This window comes from Parambassis ranga, chromosome 4 (assembly GCF_900634625.1).
Source record: "Parambassis ranga chromosome 4, fParRan2.1, whole genome shotgun sequence".
Taxonomy (NCBI): domain Eukaryota; kingdom Metazoa; phylum Chordata; class Actinopteri; family Ambassidae; genus Parambassis; species Parambassis ranga.
The window spans coordinates 6,189,072-6,208,341 of NC_041025.1; the positions used below are offsets into that span (position 1 = coordinate 6,189,072).

General features: G+C 41.7%; 3 protein-coding genes across 5 annotated transcripts; 1 reads left to right on the plus strand and 2 right to left on the minus strand.

Moving 5' to 3' along the window:
• Positions 1–2,404: 2,404 nt before the first annotated feature.
• Positions 2,405–8,813, plus strand: dcun1d4 (DCN1, defective in cullin neddylation 1, domain containing 4 (S. cerevisiae)). Of its 3 annotated transcripts, none has more exons than XM_028404012.1 (11): positions 2,405–2,482; positions 3,828–3,898; positions 3,978–4,017; positions 4,774–4,861; positions 5,013–5,101; positions 5,221–5,291; positions 5,575–5,666; positions 5,821–5,929; positions 6,331–6,435; positions 6,543–6,645; positions 6,721–8,813. In XM_028404012.1, exons 1-11 carry the CDS (start codon positions 2,464–2,466, stop codon positions 6,774–6,776), a joined length of 843 nt encoding a protein of 280 aa, XP_028259813.1. In that variant the 5' UTR covers positions 2,405–2,463; the 3' UTR covers positions 6,777–8,813. The 3 variants fall into 3 exon arrangements, with proteins under 3 accessions (XP_028259813.1, XP_028259815.1, XP_028259814.1); XM_028404014.1 differs by lacking the exon at positions 2,405–2,482 and adding an exon at positions 3,326–3,413; XM_028404013.1 differs by lacking the exon at positions 2,405–2,482 and having other exon boundaries at positions 3,828–3,894.
• On the minus strand, positions 8,453–15,923 carry LOC114434676 (uncharacterized). The gene is made up of 2 exons (XM_028404011.1): positions 15,820–15,923; positions 8,453–15,734 (listed from the first exon to the last, which is right to left on the minus strand). The coding sequence occupies exon 2, from the start codon at positions 15,265–15,267 to the stop codon at positions 9,172–9,174; it is 6,096 nt and encodes a 2,031-aa protein (XP_028259812.1). The 5' UTR covers positions 15,268–15,734; positions 15,820–15,923; the 3' UTR covers positions 8,453–9,171.
• lrrc66 (leucine rich repeat containing 66) lies at positions 15,797–19,183 on the minus strand. The gene is made up of 4 exons (XM_028403895.1): positions 19,101–19,183; positions 18,543–18,980; positions 16,482–16,651; positions 15,797–16,153 (listed from the first exon to the last, which is right to left on the minus strand). Exons 1-4 carry the CDS (start codon positions 19,117–19,119, stop codon positions 15,797–15,799), a joined length of 984 nt encoding a protein of 327 aa, XP_028259696.1. The 5' UTR covers positions 19,120–19,183.
• Positions 19,184–19,270: the final 87 nt, after the last annotated feature.

Consider the following 19,270-nt stretch of genomic DNA (forward strand, 5'->3'; position numbering starts at 1 on the left):
CTGTCCACCTAATTTGAGAGAAAGGAACTGATTATTGCTGTTTTAGGTTTACATAACTACATGATGAGAGTACACAAGCAGCAGCTGCATGGTTGCCAGTGAGTCAAGAGACAGAGGCCAAACACGAAGCAAACACAGCTTGTTTGTGTGATCTTAATCTTAGCCGTTAAACTTAGCTAAATACATATAACAGTTTAGTTTTTTCTTCAGTGTGTGCAATTCACTGCAGCATTTAGTCTCATGGTTTTAACAATTTGATTTTTATCCTGACAGTGTGTGTCTGTGTGCACGTGGCATCAAGTTTTGTTACACTTGTTGGTGCAGGTCTGTTGTTGTTGTTCGTTTCAGCAGGACAGTCCCAGGCAAGCTCCATCAAGCTCTAACTTGAGACAAGGACCGATCAGCCACAGCTGTTTCACACCCATTGAAGAAGCAGCACAATGAAGAAACAAGTATAAATAAGGATTCTATGACTTTGGGATATTGATTTTAATATAATTATGACTGTGCTAACATTTTGAATGCAGGGATGTTTTTCTGGGGCCCCACACTGGATTCCACAGAGAGGAATGTGATCCCATGACTCCAAACCAACCAATCACATTAAGAGCCACATCTGACCAACACATTTGTAGAAAGGATACCTGTGTGCTGAATGTTTAACAGCTATTACCTCTACACCAGAAGCTCTTCTCTTGGCATTATTTCCAAACTTTCTTTACATCTTCTCAGTGAATGTGACAATCACTCAAAGGGCACTGTCAGACACGCCACGCAGGACAGGCACACAGACTAAATATAATTAGTTTCTTCTCACCTTAAAGCCTCCTTTTACTGCAGCTGCCACTTATTCTGTCTTCACCGCAGTAATTGTTTCAGAACTCATAGTGAAGAAGTTTGTACATTTAGGGCTTTTTAATCACAGGTACATCAAACATTGGGCAAAAGTCAACCTGAAGTGTGCAGAAAAAAATACATTAGGAAATTGCTCCTTTTTTTAAAACACTAATAAAAACAGTGTCATAAGAATATGATTAATTTTATCATGTGAGACGATCGACACAAATACAGGACTCCAGTTTAGGTCAACCTCAATACACCAAACTTCACCTCTAAGGATAATAATAATGGTGATCAATCAGTTTTTGACTGATGTGGTTTCATATTAAGCTTCTATTCTGTTTGACCAGCTTGAAAAACATGTAATACACACAGACACCTGACGTCTGTCTGCCGTCAAAAAAGGTTTCTAAAACCTGAAAATGTACTTTCTTTTTGCATCAACAAAATATAAAATAAGCACACTTGTATACTAGCTGATGGGTGTTTTTTTAATCATGTAGCAGATCCTGAATTAATCACAGAATGCTTATTGCCACTAATAGAGAAAAGTACCCTTATATCAAGGACCCTTAATAGTGGAGCAGAACTTTTAAAGCATGGTGTGGGCTGGCTCCTGGGTACATTTCTGAGCTCCTTGTGCCCTATGTGCCTGGTCGCAACCTGAGGCCTTCGGCCAAGGGTTTGTTAACAATTCCACTGTCCAGGCTGAAGACCAAGGGAGGACAGGCCTATCTCCAACATCTATGGAACGTCATCAGTCTCTGCTTTTAAATCCTATTTAAAGACATAGGTTTATAGGCGAGGTTTTTATTTTTATTTTTTGAAACACTGTTTATGATTTTATGATTTTCCATCCATCCATCATCCAAACCCACTTCGTCCTGCAGTGCAGGGTCACAGGGGCTGGAGCCTATTCCAACTATCTACAGGTGAGTGGCAGGGTACACCCTGGACAGGTCACCAATCCATCCCAGCTCCACCTTCAGGGTAAACTAATCTAACCTATAGTCAGCGTGTTTTTCACATTTGCAACACATTTAGCAGTAGCCTACAGCTAATTCACAGTCATAATAATCTCCATTACCCTGGTCCCTGACAACTAAAAACAACTTTCGGCACATGAGTTTTGGCTTCAGTGAGACCGTGGACCTCTGCCAACTACCAAGACTAACTAACACGACAACTAAAGTCTGCTTTGGTAGGTTGTAATCATGTAGCATAAATCATTCCTCACCACCACCCTCCTCTGGCACCCTGCGTTCACATTAAACGAACCCAAACAATTTTTTTATTTCCCAAGGACCATTTACAACTACAGCAGCCAATCAGATTTCATCGTGGGCTGGTTTTAGGCTTGCACGAGGAAATTCTGGTGATTGACATGTTCAGAAAGCGACCTGTTTGGGAAATTTGACCAATCACATCAGAGTACAGGCGGAGTCTAGTTTTATTTCCTCCTTCTTATAACATGACAGCTTGGCCAGCCAATAGATAAAGAGCGAAGGTGGAGACCAAACAGGCCGACTTTCAATCACCGTCCTCGGGCGTGGTTTACGCTGACAAGGCCCGCCTATTGGCCGGTCTGCGGACTTCCCACAGACAGTTGTATGTTTCATAAAAATGCACTCTGATGCGGCAAGTAAGTAGTAACGTTTCTCAGGCTTTTCTGCTTCAAAAACGAGCCCTCGGGGATCCCGTAGCATGTGTCGGGGAGAAGCAAACAGCCCCGCTGTGTTTCCGCGTCTGTGTCTGTCCCGTGCTTCTGTTGGATTTGATGAGGACGCATGAATTCCGTCCTATTTGCTGGTCTCTTTGTATTTGGCAGTGCTGTCTTGGGCGACAACAAAGGAAGCACAGCTACTATAAATTCAGTTGTTTTGAACACGTATGAGGTTACTTTTGACCCGGCAGCTTCCCTGAAGTTATTTTTTAGTGCTGCGTTAGCACGGCGCGGTGAAATAAATCCGACGTTAGTTACATGAAGAAGGTTTTCGATGGTAATCGGTGTGTTGTGGTCTTAATATCCATCAGTGCTCTTGGTGTACTGCGCGTTTCAGCTCTAACTTGGCTTCCACGCAGTGCCACAGCAAATCGGTCATTTTTCTAGTCAACTGCGGACTGTTACAGAGAATGAAAATTGTGACGCAGTTGTGTAAAACATCTTTCATTGCTTGCTGCAGCAGTGCTGTCGGGTTTTGCGACACCTACACCAGCTGCTGCAAAACGTATGCGCAATGCTGTTGAGCCAGTAAGCGTGCAATGTTAGATTTTTTTACACAATGTAAAATGCATTCAATCAGTTGGGGTATATGTTGGGGGGTAGAGGGGACTGAAAGAAATAGTTGTTTTGTCAGGGCATGGGAATTGTAGTTTATTATACAAACAGAGCGGAGTCTTCAGTGGCCTCTTTAGAGGAAATGGACTACAACGCCCATGCGCCCAACTCTCTAGATACTTTGTAAACTCTGTGCAAGTTGCGCGTCTGCACTGCTATTTTAGGTATGCAGCTAGTGCTATCTGTTCGGCAGTGTGTGTTGGTTTGTCTGCTTGTTGGCCTTTAGAACTTACAGGTAAGCCTCGGTGTTTGATGACAGCGTTTGAACGTGAATAAGCAGAAGAATGATGGCGACGAGGCAGCATGCATGATCGTACATTTTCGAGTTTACATGTCTTTTGAGGCAAAGCAAAGAGTCACTCCCTCTGTCGTGTCAGATATTTTTTGCCCGTTTTCTGAAACGCAAACCCTTAACTTGGAAGTCAAGCCAAAGTAGTGTGTGTACAGTAGCGTTTATATCAATTGATGAGTAAATTATTACATGAGATTTAAGTCTAAGGCCCCTGTTAATAATGTGAATAATATGATGTCATTATGTTACGTTAATGTGATGATATGATATCACCTTCTGGTATCATTGTGCATGATTAAGAGAAGACTGTTGTGCTTGAATTTGTGTTTTGATGCTGCCTTCATTTTTTTAAAATAGATTTTCAGCTGAATTCCCACTTGACTACACTGGCCAGCATCCATAAGATACACCACACCTTGCACAGGCTGGTAAATACACTTAGCTTTATGTCTATTTTCTATAAAGTATTTGGAAGTGCATAATTTTGTCCTGCTTCTGTTTCAATAGAACCTGACAGAAGACGTTGGACAGGATAGCCACCCCTCAGGTAATAATGCAGCCTGTCCTGTGTGTGTGTGCATTAACTTCAGTGATTTCTACTTATGGTTGTAATAATGTAATATGCTGGTTTTGACTTTGGTTTGCATTTGCTACCTGGAGGTCTCTGATAGAAACCTGCATGTAAACACTTCTGAACATTATCTGCTGACAATGAACATGGTGGGAGAAAACAAAGTACATCTATATGTGGATGCCCTCATTCATCCAGGTCATAGTCATTTCCAAGAGTTTAAATCGAGGCAACTGGACTCAAGGATTGATAATGGGCCGTCAACTAGTCCCGCACATGGCCCAGACACAGTTTCTGGTCGTTAACTGACCATTAACCAACTAGAGGGATCTTAGTCATGTGAGTTCCTGCAAGATCCACCCACGGAGGTCCTAAACACATAAAATTCCACATAAAAGGTTCCCAACCAGAATAGTAGCAGAACTGAAGAAGCCACTTGGGGGAGTGGCGAAACGTCTTAAAAAAAACAATCCTTGAGTCCGGTTGCCTCAATTTAAACTCTTGGAAAAGTACATCTATATCTGGATTATTGGAACCCTGAATACTCAAATGATCATGTAGGAACGATATGAGTTACCAGGTTCTTCTCTTGGTACATGTAAAAACGATGTCCTCAGGATAAGACATGTGTACAAGCCTACTACTTTCTGAACTGGAATACCAGCTCCTAGATGGCACATTAAGGCTTTAGTTGAGAATATTTGTATAAACTGTGTAAATTTTCCTCCCCAGCTTGCTGCTCTAGAGCCATGCCTCCTAGAAAAAAGAGGAGACCCTCTGCTGGAGATGACCTGTTGGCCAAGAAAAGTCGCCAGGACAGGTGTCGGATGTAGTTTCTGATTTATTTCAGGCTTGTGAAATGGTTTATACAAAGCTGTTTATTTTTCACATTTAAAAGCACACTGACTGCTGTTGTGGTTCTGCACTGTCTGTGTGTGTTGGTGTTTTGAAATTGTCTTTTTTATCTGAAGCGTTTTCAGAAAACATGAAACATCACAAATCCGTGAGGAGGAGACATTTTCCAGTAAAAGATGCTTAGAGTGGTTCTATGAATATGCAGGTGAGTAATTAACAGACATTCACAGTCAATTAACATTTAACCATGGCTCAGCGCTGTGTGTCTTTAACTTCACACGTGAAACTGATGCTACATGTGGTGTCACACTTCATCTAAAACAGGTTGTGATGATGTGGTGGGTCCAGAGGGCATGGAGAAGTTCTGTGAGGACATTGGAGTGGAGCCAGAGAATGTAAGGATATTTAGACATACTCTCTCATATGGTCTCTTTTTGCTCACATGTCACTGTTTTCTTAGTAATGCTGATAACACTTTTTGGCTATGCTAACATGATTGTGACCTTAGTTTCACTTCAGTTCACTTTAGTTTTACTGCTTCTGTTTAGTGGTCACTGAGCTCAGTATTTTCTGTTTTGATGTGTAATGTACTTGTCAGTTCATGTGATGGAGTTATTGTCTGGACTGACAGCTTCAGATCAACAATAAACCTGCTGCTGTTGTTTTATTTGTGCCCAGGTGGTGATGCTGGTTCTTGCTTGGAAACTGGATGCCCAGAGTATGGGTTATTTCACCCTCCAGGAGTGGCTCAGAGGCATGGGCTCACTGCAGTACGTCAGTTATCTACTTTTTGTTGTCTTCAATCGATTTTTAGCAAATATGTCTTCCTTCCTTTCTTGGGTCATGTTTTTCAAGACTGACCTTCATTCTCATGTGGTGAAAGTACAGAATGAATCTCTTAAGGAACTTTTCTGATGTTGTCAGGTGCGATTCCACTGAGAAGCTGAGGAACTCGCTCGACTACCTGAGATCTGTCTTGAACGACAGCACCAGTTTTAAACTCATTTATAGATATGCCTTTGATTTTGCCCGGGTGAGTCAAGAAAAGTCTTTTCTATAACGAACCTCACATACAGACCATTCAAAAGCCATTATCCTGAACCAATCATATCAACTGAATAGAAAAAACCTCTGAGACACCAGATAAGACTTTTTTAGTTACCAGTGAAACATGTGCCAAATTGGGTTTTATCATTGATTTAAGACAGTTATCTCAATTTGCTGCAGTGAATTGAAGTGTACATACAGAATAAATAAGTTAAGAAGTATAAAATTAAAGTAAAGAAGTTTTATCATCAGCTGAATCAAGGGGTTAAGGAGTTCATCATTGTTGACAGGTCTAGTGATATCGATAACGGCATAACTCGACAGCTTGTTTTGAACTGTGGCTGACATTTTGCATCGATCTAAGTCTTGGGTGTTTTGATTTGACAGGAAAAAGATCAGAGGAGTCTGGACTTGAACACAGCTAAGTGCATGTTGGGGCTTCTTCTGGGGAAAACGTGGCCTCTGTTTCCTGTGTTTAATCAGTTTTTAGAGGTAAGCACATGCTTTTTTTTTACAGATGTCTCATACAATAGCTGTCTGTAAGATACCTTGAAGTCCAGTGTTTTTGTACCTTTATTAAAAAATGTTTTATTCCTCAGCAATCCAAGTACAAAGTCATCAACAAAGACCAGTGGTGCAATGTTTTAGAGTTCAGCAGGACAATCAACTTGGACCTCAGTAACTATGATGAGGATGGTGCCTGTGAGTAAACAATAAAACATTTAAATAAACAGCTCTTACTGAACTGTTTTCTAATGTATTGTAATTTTTTATCAGGGCCAGTTTTGCTGGATGAGTTTGTGGAGTGGTACAAGGAAAGACAGATGTCATAGCTGCACAGCAAAATGGAAAGAAAATACAACTGTGACAACAACATCTCTGAGAATCAAAAATCAATAAGTAAACAATACAAAAACGGTAAAGCAGTGACGGTGGGTGCTTCCTAGTAAAGGAGGGGTGTTCGGGCTGTGGGTGGGCAAGGGTGGGGATGCTGGGTTTGCAGCCTGGGTGCACACTGCCCAGAGCACAGAGGCGGAGGGCTGTCATTGTGGAGTTGTGTTCCCTTACCGAAGTTGCTTAGTGGGCACGCTTGCAGCAATATCCAGTGGCATTGCTCTCTCTCTCACTGTGACATGTCATATTGCTGTCTGTGTTAGGATAATGTGGTATCACACATGGATGATGGAAGCAAAATGGTATTGTATGGGAGAACCACTCCTTACCCCTTGTCTCCAGCACAGAGAAACAAACAGAAGTGACCATTCATGCATTGTGTCTGAGTCTTAAACAGGGTCACTTTGACCTGGGCACATTTAAGTATTATGTATCTGTGCAATGAACTTGAACTGTTCTTGACGGATGGCACTAACTATTGTTTGTCATATTTTGAGTTTGATAGTAGGAGTTCTTCAAGAAGCACACTGTGTCAAACGGTTGATTGCAGGTTTCTGATACCTGTGCTGTTTACTATTGATTTGTGCCAGTTATTCCTTCTCCCTTCAGTTTTGGTTTCTTTCTGCTGTTTTGCTCTAGCTTTGCTGTTTTCTAGGCCCCTGCAAAGGCTTCAGACCTCATAACACCAAACAAATGAGCGTTGCTGCTTACTAACTCTTATTACAGTACAGCGGTGAGCCACTAGTGCTCTGATCAGCATTTATTGGTCTAATGACCAATTTATGTGTCTACGTTGTGTAGATAAGAGTATTACTGTGCCTCAAAACATGGAAGTCACTTTGTGTGTCCCACACACACAACCAACAAACCCAAATGTATATACACTTGTGAGAATACATACAAGTCACACATGCACATGCACACACAGACACACTGAGTGGTCAGGGATTATTTCAGGATGAATTCAGACTGTTTGGGCTGTGTTATAAGTTACATAGAGCTAGTTGGTGTCCATTATGTCTTGATATTTGACATCTGTTTGTCTTCCTTAGTCCACTGATAGTTTCAGGTCTCCTCTTAACCAGTAGCATCTCTCCAAACACTGGCAGTGGTAATACAACTGCAGTGGAAGACCAGTGACCCTCTCAGGACGAGGTCCTTTTAAGCTTGAGTAGTGAGGTAGGTTTGCTGAAAGCAATGCTTTGTACCACCCATAGGATGGAACTCAAAACAGTGGACACTGACAGTATGAAACTGTGTGATGATGCTATGCTGTTCTTTTTGCCTAGTATAATGTTGTAACACATGTATAAATTTTTGTCCTTGGCTGTGATGTGATGCTGAACTGTCAGAAGATTTAAATATTTGCATGCATGCTCCAACAGAGCCTTTTGTGAATGGATGAGACTTTTTGAAAAGATTTTTCAAACATGTTTTTGTTTTGTACAGGAATTTGTGCAAGTGTTTTTGTGCTCAATTTGACATAAACAATCATGTATTATAATTCAAACATGGTTGCTCCTGTCAAGCCTTGGAACACACAGGTAACCTCACGGTGGAACATGAGTTCCCTCCTGCATTTACCCAGCCTCTCATCTTCACACACAACACTTTATAGGATCTCACCTTATTTATTTTAGGTGTATTACAGCAATTTGTTTTACAACTTTCTACCACACTGTCACAACACATACAATACACACTGAAACTGGTTACGACGCTGTTAATGACATCCATCAAAACAACGCAGAACTCCTCTGTCATTCAAAGACATCAGCATATGATTGAAGTAGTTGTTGGATTGCTTACCAAAACTTGTTTAGCAATCAATGTTTAATGTTATTCCATTACAGTGCAGGAGGATGAACAGCCTTGTCCCAACTGTATATATGTATGTAAACAATGTTAAGTGTCTATATGTCTGTTTTCATTATAACCTATGTCTATATACATAAATAAAAAGGTTTATTAACGTACTGGATTATAGTTGGGCTTTTTAATTGTTTGCTATATAAAATCAATAAATACATGATTTTTAATACTTAAATTGCATCATCTGAATAATCTGTTAATAATGTACAAGTATTCATCATTTTTAAAAAAATGGAAACGGGAAGCTATAAGTGATTTACAGAAATAAGACATAAATGTTAAAGATTGACGCCGTGCCCTCATGAGCTCTACATAAATAACTTCTACATTTCATTTCAGCCATAATATTCAACATATTACTTACGTTAAATATACAATGGGATATTCTTAATATTGTGATTCACTGGCCAATGTTGACAATGCCATTTTCTTGGTGTTTAGGATGCCTTGTTTTTTTTCCTATTAAACTTCTGTGATTGTGTTTGAGTAGTCAAAGTGGGATTCCAGGTTTGCTGACGGAAGTGAAGATGTGTTCTGTTTCTCACTGCTCTGTGGGGATCTCCATGTAAGCCCTGCTGTATCATATGTTGGTGGTGGTGTTGCTGGAATAGGAGGTGGAGCTGCCTGCGGTGGTTCTAAATCTCCAACATAATGCCTCCTGTAGTTGGGAATACCATATGACAAATCTCTTTTCTCATTTATTGAAGCAGAGGCAAGACGTAATCCTGTTAGTGGCTGTTTGGACAAGGGTATGTTGTTCACATCAGATCTGTGATAATTGAAACTGATCACTGACTGATGGTCATCTAATAAAGGTGATCCAGTTTCTGTTTCTGTGTCCCACTTTCGTCTCTCTGAAGACATGGCTTTTAGGGCACTGAGGCCTCTCTGCTCTCTCCTCTCCTCAGATACAGTCCTTGAAGGCTCATATGTGCTGCTGGATAAGTGGTCAAGCTTGTCAAGAGAATCAGTGGATGTAGGTGTAACACTGTTTGCACTATGATATGGGTATTTGTCCAGCAGTGTCCCATATGGTTCCCTGCTGTCTGTATTACTGTTGAGGGAGTCAGGTAGGGAAAGTTCTGACTCTGCAGGTGGAGATGTTGGGGTTGAATTCTGGCTTCTTGGAGTGGAGATAGAGAGGTCAGACAAACGAAGACCAGTGCCTGTCCATCTTAGTTCAGGTGGCAGATCCAAATCTGTGTGGTGTCTTGATTGTACAAGCTTTCTCCCCACTATCCCATCAACATTCAGACTCTGGACTCTCCTTGGGGTAGGAGATGCACCTTTGTATCCCTCGCCTTCTTGTGCCACTGTATATCTTTGTTTTGAATAGTCTATAGTTTGACTCCTGACACCAGGGTAGAAGGAATTTCCTGGTGGTGGTGAAGCTTTGATAATTAAACGCTTATAAGCGATTAGAGACTCGTCTTCTGTCATTCCCAACATGTTTGATTCTTTTGTACTTTCTTTTTCAGTGTAAACTTCAACTTGATTTTCACTCTCACTGTCGGAAAATGAGGAACTTGGCTCTGGTGATGGTGCCTTAATATTTAGGCGCCTTTTAATGCGTGGAACACCAAGACTTAGGTCAGGTAACTTGTGATCCACTGTGTCCTCACTGTTCCTTGTGGAGGAGTCATGCTGTTGCTGTAGTGGAGCTGGTCCACTGAAACTGAAGACAGCATCTGGCTTTTGCTTTTCATCAGTTGTGGTCACAGCCTCTAATGAACCGCTGATGTTGTAATGTTGATCTTTCACTGTAGGAGAAACCTCTCCTGGATTGTTCTGGAGAATCAGAAATGAATCTGTGATTTCTTGCATCCCAAAATCCATTCTCTTTCGTCTTGTTCTGCTGCTGTTACCTTCATAGCTGGGGGAGTCAGGTGGGGGTGATGATGGCAAATTGGGTGGTTGATGTGTGATTTCAAGGCGCTTTCTGAAGCGGGAGATACCAAGATTCATTGTAGCCCACCTTGACTGAAGCTCTGGATTTATCTCTGGTGATGTATAGGGATTGTCATTGGAGTCCTCTGAAATAAGTGTATACTTTTCTAGTTTAATATTGTCTGTCTTTGGACTTTGTGAAATGTTTAGCTCTGGAGACCTTAAAACTTGATTTGCTGAGGTTTTGGAAGTGAAGGACTCTCCCATTCCTACTTGAGGTTGTTTGTCTTGTTGCGGTGATAATGCTTGGATATCCAGATGTCTTTTTACATGGGGTATGTTGCTCAAGCTCACTTCAGGCCAGCTTGAATCTGGTTGTGATTCAGTTTTTAGTGAGGGCTTTCTTAAATCCTTCATTTCTTCCTCTTGTTCATCTGAACTTTCTGATGAGTATAGGGGTCTGTTTTTATGAAATTCCCGTCCTTCAGGTGTATGGCTTTCACTGGAACCATATATTAATGGATCATTAGGAGGTGATTTGACTTTGATGTCCAACCACCTCTTTACTTGACTTACACTGCTGAGATCTGCATCAGGCCACTGAGTTTGGTTGTTATCCTCTGTGTGAGGTCTAGAAGAGGAATCAGGAGCTGGTGATGGTGCTTTGATATCCAGGCGTCTCTTGATATGAGGGACATACTGAAGATCTACAGTAGGCCATCTTGCATCTGGGTCATGGTTTTTTGTCAGAAACTCTTCACTTGGATGTCTTGGCATGTGTATATCCTTATAAACATGTTTGTTTATTTGGTCTGTTGTTTGATCCTCACTGTCGCTGCTTGAAGATGAGTCAGAAACTGGTATTGATGCTTTGACATCCAGACGTCTCTTGATGTGAGGAACATGTTGAAGATCTACAGCAGGCCACTGAGTTTCTGGATTGTAACCCTCTGTTTGAGGTCTTGAGATGTGTACATCCCAATGTTCATGTTTATTTATGTGACCTGTTGTTTCATTCTCACTGTCACTGCTGGAAAATGCATTAGACACTGGTGATGGTGCTTTGATATCCAGACGCCTCTTGAGTCGAGGGACATGTTGAAGATCTACAGCAGGCCACTGAGTTTCTGGATTGTAACCCTCTGTTTGAGGTCTTGAAATGTGTACATCCCAATGTTCATGCTTATTTATGTGATCTGTTGTTTCATTCTCACTGTCACTGCTGGAAAATGCATTAGACACTGGTGATGGTGCTTTGATATCCAGACGCCTCTTGAGCCGAGGGACATGTTGAAGATCTACAGCAGGCCACTGAGTTTCTGGACAAGGAACTTCTGTTTGAGGTTTTGAAATGTGTACATCCCAATGTTCATGTTTATTTATGTGACCTGTTGTGTCATCCTCACTGTCACTACTACAAGAGGAATCATTAGCTGGTGATGGTGCTTTGATATCCAGGCGTCTCTTGATATGAGGGACATACTGAAGATCTACAGTAGGCCATCTTGCATCTGGATCATGGCTTTTTGTAAGAAACTCTTCACTTGGATGTCTTGGCATGTGTATGTCTTCATAAACATGTTTGGTTATTTGGTCTATTGTTTGATCCTCACTGTCACTGCTTGAAGATGAGTCAGAAACTGGTATTGATGCTTTGACATCCAGACGTCTCTTAATGTGAGGAACATGTTGAAGATCTACAGCAGGCCACTGGGTTTCTGGGAGAGGACCTTCTGTTTGAGGTCTTGAAATGTGTACATCCAGATGTTCGTGTTTATTTATGTGACCTGTTGTGTCATCCACACTGTCACTGCTAGAAGAGGAATCGGGATCTGGTGATGGTCCTTTGATATCCAGACGCCTCTTGATGTGAGGAACATGTTGAAGATCTACAGCAGGCCACTGAGTTTCTGGATTGTAACCCTCTGTTTGAGGTCTTGAAATGTGTACATCCCAATGTTCATGTTTATTTATGTAACCTGTTGTTTCATTCTCACTGTCACTGCTAGAAAATGCATTAGACACTGGTGATGGTGCTTTGATATCCAGACGCCTCTTGAGCCGAGGGACATGTTGAAGATCTACAGCAGGCCACTGAGTTTCTGGACAAGGAACTTCTGTTTGAGGTTTTGAAATGTGTACATCCCAATGTTCATGTTTATTTATGTGACCTGTTGTGTCATCCTCACTGTCACCACTACAAGAGGAATCAGGAGCTGGTGATGGTGCTTTGATGTCCAGGCGTCTCTTGATATGAGGGACATACTGAAGATCTAAAGTAGGCCATCTTGCATCTGGATCATGGCTTTTTGTAAGAAACTCTTCACTTGGATGTCTTGGCATGTGTATGTCTTCATAAACATGTTTGTTTATTTGGTCTGTTGTTTCATCCTCATTGTCACTGCTTGAAGATGAGTAAGAAATTGGTATTGATGCTTTGACATCAAGACGTCTCTTGATGTGAGGAACATGTTGAAGATCTACAGCAGGCCACTGAGTTTCTGGACAAGGACCTTCTGTTCGAGGTTTTGATATGTTTATGTCCAGATGTTCGTGTTTATTTATGTGACCTGTTGTGTCATCCTCACTGTCACTGCTATAAGAGAAATCAGGAGCTGCTGATGGTCCTTTGATATCTAGGCGCCTCTTAATGCGAGGAACATGTTGAAGATCTACAGCAGGCCACTGGGTTTCTGGGAGAGGACCTTCTGTTTGAGGTCTTGATATGTGTATGTCCAGATGTTCGTGTTTATTTATGTGACCTGTTGTGTCATCCTCACTGTCACTGCTAGAAGAGAAATCAGGAGCTGCTGATGGTCCTTTGATATCCAGACGCCTCTTGATGTGAGGAACATGTTGAAGATCTACAGCAGGCCACTGAGTTTCTGGATTGTAACCCCCTGTTTGAGGTCTTGAAATGTGTAAATCCAGATGTTCATGTTTATTTATGTGACCTGTTGTTTCATACTCACTGTAACTGCTAAACGAGGAATCAGAAGCTGGTGATGGTCCTTTGATGTCCAGGCGCCTCTTGAGGCGAGGGACATGTTGAAGATCTACAGCAGGCCACTGAGTTTCTGAGTGAGGACTTTCTGTTTGAGGTCTTAAAATGTGTATTCCCAGATGTTCATGCTTATTTATGTGACCTGTTGTTTCATACTCACTGTCACTGCTAAAAGAGGAATCAGAAGCTGGTGATGGTGCTTTGATATCCAGACGCCTCTTGATGCGAGGAACATGTTGAAGATCTACAGCAGGCCATCTTGCATCTGGGTCATGGCTTTTTGTCTTAGATACTTCACCTGAAAGTTTTGACATCTGATTCTCTTGATAAACATGTTTGTTAATGTGGTCTGTTGTTTCATCCTCACTGTCACTGCTAAAAGAGGAATCAGAAGCTGGTAATGGTGCTTTAATATCCAGACGTCTCTTGATGCGAGGAACATGTTGAAGGTCTACAGCAGGCCATTGAGTGTCTGGATTGCAAACCTCTGTTTGAGGTCTTGAAATGTAAACCTCTTGATATCCATGTTTATTTAGTTGGCCTGTTGTATCATCCTCACTGTCACTGCTGGAAGATGACTCGGGCACTGGGAATGTTGCCTTTATATCAAGACACCTCTTGATACGAGGAATATGCTGAAGATCTACAACTGGGAACCTTGCATTTGGATAATGACTTTTACTGTATTCCACATTGACGTCTGTTATCACTGCTTCACTCTCATTACTAGAAGAGGATGAATATTTTGCAGGCAGTGAAGGTGCCCTTGGATCCTGACTTACACTAGGACCCACAACAGCGAAATTGAGAGTAGGCTTTTTCCGTGGCCTGAATGTGACTTTGACCCTCGCATTTTCGTCACTGTCACTAGAATCAGAAGCATAGGAGCGATCTGGTGTCACTGTAGGCCTTTTTGGATTTGCACTGTGGATTTGCAGTTCACTCTCCTGGTCAAAGTTTACAGTGTATTCTGTGGGTTCATCATCACTGATGTAAGAGCTGGAGCTGGACATGTCAACCATCTGTTTATTAAATGTTGGTGCCACAATTTTTCCATCATTGAAAGAACCAAACACACCACTGGACCTGGCAGATGTGCTTCGAACGGAATCACTGAAGTCAAATAGTTCTTCATTCTCCTGTAAATAATCAGGGTCTACTGGGGTTCTATTATTTGTGTGTGGTGGACAGTCTGTGAGGGACTCAGAAGAGAATCCAGGAATTTCACCCTCTCTGGAAATGTGTGGCACCTCTACTTTTCTGGATGTAGAGAAATCAGCTTGCTGCTGAATGCATTCTTCTGTCAGCTGAAAGGATGTGGTTGTTGAGTGGTTTCCCTGGATCCTTTGGTCCTCCTTGAATACTTTTTCAGAAAGTGAAGAATCTGAGCGTGAAGACAGGCTTATCTTCTCAAGCTCATCTTGGTCTGGGATGTGTTCAAACTCCATGCTGTGTCTATGGCTCAAACTAGAGTCCATGTTCTGTGTATCCTCTGGATTGCTTATTTGTGAGCTGCTTTCAGCCTCAGGAGGTTCACTTTCAATGACCACATGGTCACTGATGCTCTCCTGGTCACCATTGGCTACAGTATCATAATACTGTACATTGCTCTCATCTTTAAAGTCTACAGTGCTAAATGTGACTCGTCTTTCCCTATAAGGTTGCATCTCCTCTTCATCACCGCTGGAATAGGCTTCATTCTCATATTGCCTTTGTTCAACAGACACATTGTTGGTTGCACGAGAGCATTTCTTGGAGGTGACACTGTTCCAAAGAACATCAATGCATGGTCTTGCTAAAACTCCAAGGATAAAAGCTAGTAGAAATGTAATGAAAACAGACAGACACACAGCCAGGGCCAAGTCAGACCGTGTAGGTTCCAGAATTCTCTCTTCACCTATCCTGTCTGCTGTGTCTTCAGGGATTAGTTTTTGGCCAGTCCTGGGTAAACTTCTAGGGTTTCTTTTTGCACCCCTTATTTTACTGATTTGTAGGTTGAATACAGACACAGGTTTATGTTGTTCAGACACACACACATACAGTCCTGTCTCACTCTCTGTGATGTCCCTGATGAGCAGACCATCCTGAGGCTGACTCACAGGTGCGTATCCATTTGGTGTCCACCACACAGAGTCTTAAAAAAACAAAACATGCAGTTGGACAAAACTACATTATTAAGATTATATCAAGTAAATTTTACATAATTTGGACTGTGTTACCTTCTGCAGAGCAGGACAGGAGTATCTCAGAGCCACTGTAGACCGTCACATCTTGGTGAAGCTCTGGGCTGTTTTCACCACTAAAACAGTTCAGGTCATCCTCCGCCAACTGTAGCAGGTCTTGGCCGGAGAGGATGGAGGGGGAAGCACACACCATGTTCCATGCCTGCAGCCCTCTGGTGCTGTCATAGACCATCCGTCGTCTCAGACTGCGCAAGCTGCAGTCGCACTGCCACCTGTTTCCTCCCAGTCTAACATCTGCTCCGATGTTACGCAGAGTAAGGTACATGTGTGGATGGAGGCTGGTCATCATGTTGAAGCTCAAATCAAGGACCTGTGAAGCATACACAATATTGACATATGGTTGATATTAAAATATTCCATTTAATTGCTAGGACCAATCCATCCATCCATCTATCCATTTTCTTAACTTGCTTATCCTGTACTACAGTGTCACAGGGAACGTAAGCCTATCCTAGTTGTCAGTTGTTGAAAAGCAGGGTACACCCTGAACAGATCGCCGGTCCATCGCACGGCTTGCTGAGTCTATCATTGTTGTCTATTGTTAGAATACTGAATATTCTGTGGATGTTCTCTATTCAATATCAGGGAAACAGCGGAAACCACATTTTTATACACAAAAAGCCAAAAAGTATTCTTACCTTAAGCTGAACTAGATCTTGGAACATCTGTGGGTGGAGACTTGTGATGAGATTGTGTTGCAAGTGCAATTCCTTTAGCTGTCGGAGGGGGCTGAAATCTGCTGGTTGTAGAGTTGAGATTCTGTTGAAGGAAAGCTGCAGAACCTCTAGGGAATCAATACTTTCCAGCCCTTTGTGAAAAAAAATAAAGCTGTAATTACTACTCAGCAATAACCATAATGAGGTGTCTCCTGAACAGGACCAAAGAATTTACTGAATAGTTCATGTTTTCAGTGGAGACAACTGGCCAGTCTCCTGTCCTCTTAGTCTCTGTTTGGCTCTTCACTATGATTTACAACTGCTTGTTTTTAGCTATGAAGTCAATTTGTTAGCAGGTCTGCAGTTTTGCAATTACATTTAATGTGGACCTCTCTCTGTCAGGGCTAATAGTATGTATGTATAAATAAAATGTATGAATCAAAGTGCAGCACTTCTACAATATTACCTAATGAGGGTCAAAGATATTTTTTTGCTATCTCCTATTCAGAGGCCCGAGACAATCTCCCTGAGACTGCTGGGCCCAAGTGAGACGCTGTGAGTCTGTGCTTCATTAGAGAGGCACTGAAGCTTCTGTGATCTGAATACCAAACAGGACCAAGTCGATGTCAACACTGCTCTTTTGCTAAGTAAATGGGCTGTCCGCACATGCCTTTAAAAGAGCCATAGTGAATGGTTTTTTCCTTGAAACACACAGATGTTCAGCCAGGCATAAGAAGCTGTGTGGAACACAATAATACAAGGAAAAGTTTCTTTGCGTGTTTACACCTTTCTCAGAGCCACTGGAATGTCAATAAAAAGTGTGACTGGCTACAGGCTGTACAGTGTCATTATCTGTGGAGGTTTAATCATTCCTGTGTGGAGCAAAGTACCAAAGATAAAGGCAATCAGTGGGATTGTTCGTGTATATGAAAATCAAATGAAAAACACAATAACAGTAATGTGCACAGCTCATAGATCTATTCCACTATGGACAATAGAGTACACCTTGGACTACTGTTTAGGCAATTTGATAAAAGACTATAGTGATGAGTTGGACCAGTCTATTCTGTGTGTATCTCACGAACATTTCTCAATGGCAATTGAGAAATGTCAATAGACAATTAAAGGTCTGCATCATGTAGATGGTGCAACTTCATGATCGGATTACACAAGAAATGATTTTTAAAATGACAGCTCATGAGTAATTAATGTCATCAAGTAGTTTCATCACAGCCTGGAAGCCCACACACATGTTGTAGGGGATGGAAAAGTCCCTCATGATTCGAAAAAGTTTAATTAGGTTGTGAAATACTGAGGTTTACTGGAAACATGTTATAGGTTAGCTCCATGCTGTTTGTACTTTTGTGTAGGTCCAGTTTATACACCACAGAAGTACTACAGTGTATGTTTATCATGGGCATACAACTATGACATGGCATCAACCAACAGCCATAATGGGAGTGGTCTACAATTCTATACTACTCTTTGAGGCTGCTCAATTCAAACCTTGGACCGCAATTAACACCATGACGTTGTCCCTGATGCAATTTTTGATATCAAGAAACAGCCGTAAGGATATCAGTTATATGTTTGTATGTCAGAGTTGAACTGCACTTCAACTCATCTCCTTATATCTTAGGCCACAGTATCACAGTCCATCTCTTGTATGGTCAGATTATAGTTGCCATGTATAGTACAGTATAGCTACACTATAGCATTTTGTTTCTCTTTTATGTGCGTACATGAAAAATCGGCATCCAAATGTATCTAATGTGTACTTCAAATAATAATCCAAATACCTGCACTGGGTTAGTCCAAGTGTGATGTAAATCAATTACACAAAATACTTAAAAGTTGACCTTTGAGTTTAGTAGTACATACTTATATATGCTAAATATATGAATGGTTGACATGAAGCATGCACCTGACATTGTGATGTTATCATTATACTTCGAGATTTTATGCTGTGCTCTGCGGAAGCTGTGTGGAGTGTGTATCTGTTCATGTGACATGTGGCTGTACGACCATATTACACTGACTCACCCTCTGGGAGTTTCTCTAGCTGATTCCTCTCAACAGATAACAGCTGCAAGGTGGGGGCCCAAGTAACACATCCAAGTCTGCTCCAAGGTCTGAGGCGACGTCTTCCTCTGAGATGTCGACCTTCAAGGTTTCTCTCTATGCACAGAGACAAGTGTGGGATAGTGTTGTTCCCCAACCACAAACTCCTAAGTTTATGGTGCGGCCGGTGGAGTGTTACAGAGCTGAAGAGATTGTTAGACAAGTCTAGCCCAATGACTGAGTCATAAATGTGGTTGGGCACTGAGGATAGGCCAGCCGAGGAACAGTTCAGCAGGGAAGCTCTCTGACAGGAGCAAGACGTCGGGCAGGCAGGTAAGGAAGAGGAGCAATGGAGACCCGAAGACACAAGGAGCAGTACAGAGGCCAACCTCAGCCCCTGTGGTACTGCCATCACAAAACCTGGTTTAAGATCAGAGAGATTCTGTCTGACTATTGAAAGATCAATCAATACATTTATACATTTAATTACATCACTGTCTGTGATGTGCATAAATACAGAATATCAAACTTTAAACTCACCTGTGTGTCCACTCTTCATCAAAGTGACAGCAAAACTTGACTCCTCTCACAGAGAGCTTTCAGAGTAACACCTTCGTCGAGTTCTGATCAAAGTCTGAACTTTATTCTGCTGCGTCTAGCTTAACATGCACCTGCCCAAAGATGACATTCTGTGCTTCATTCAATCATTT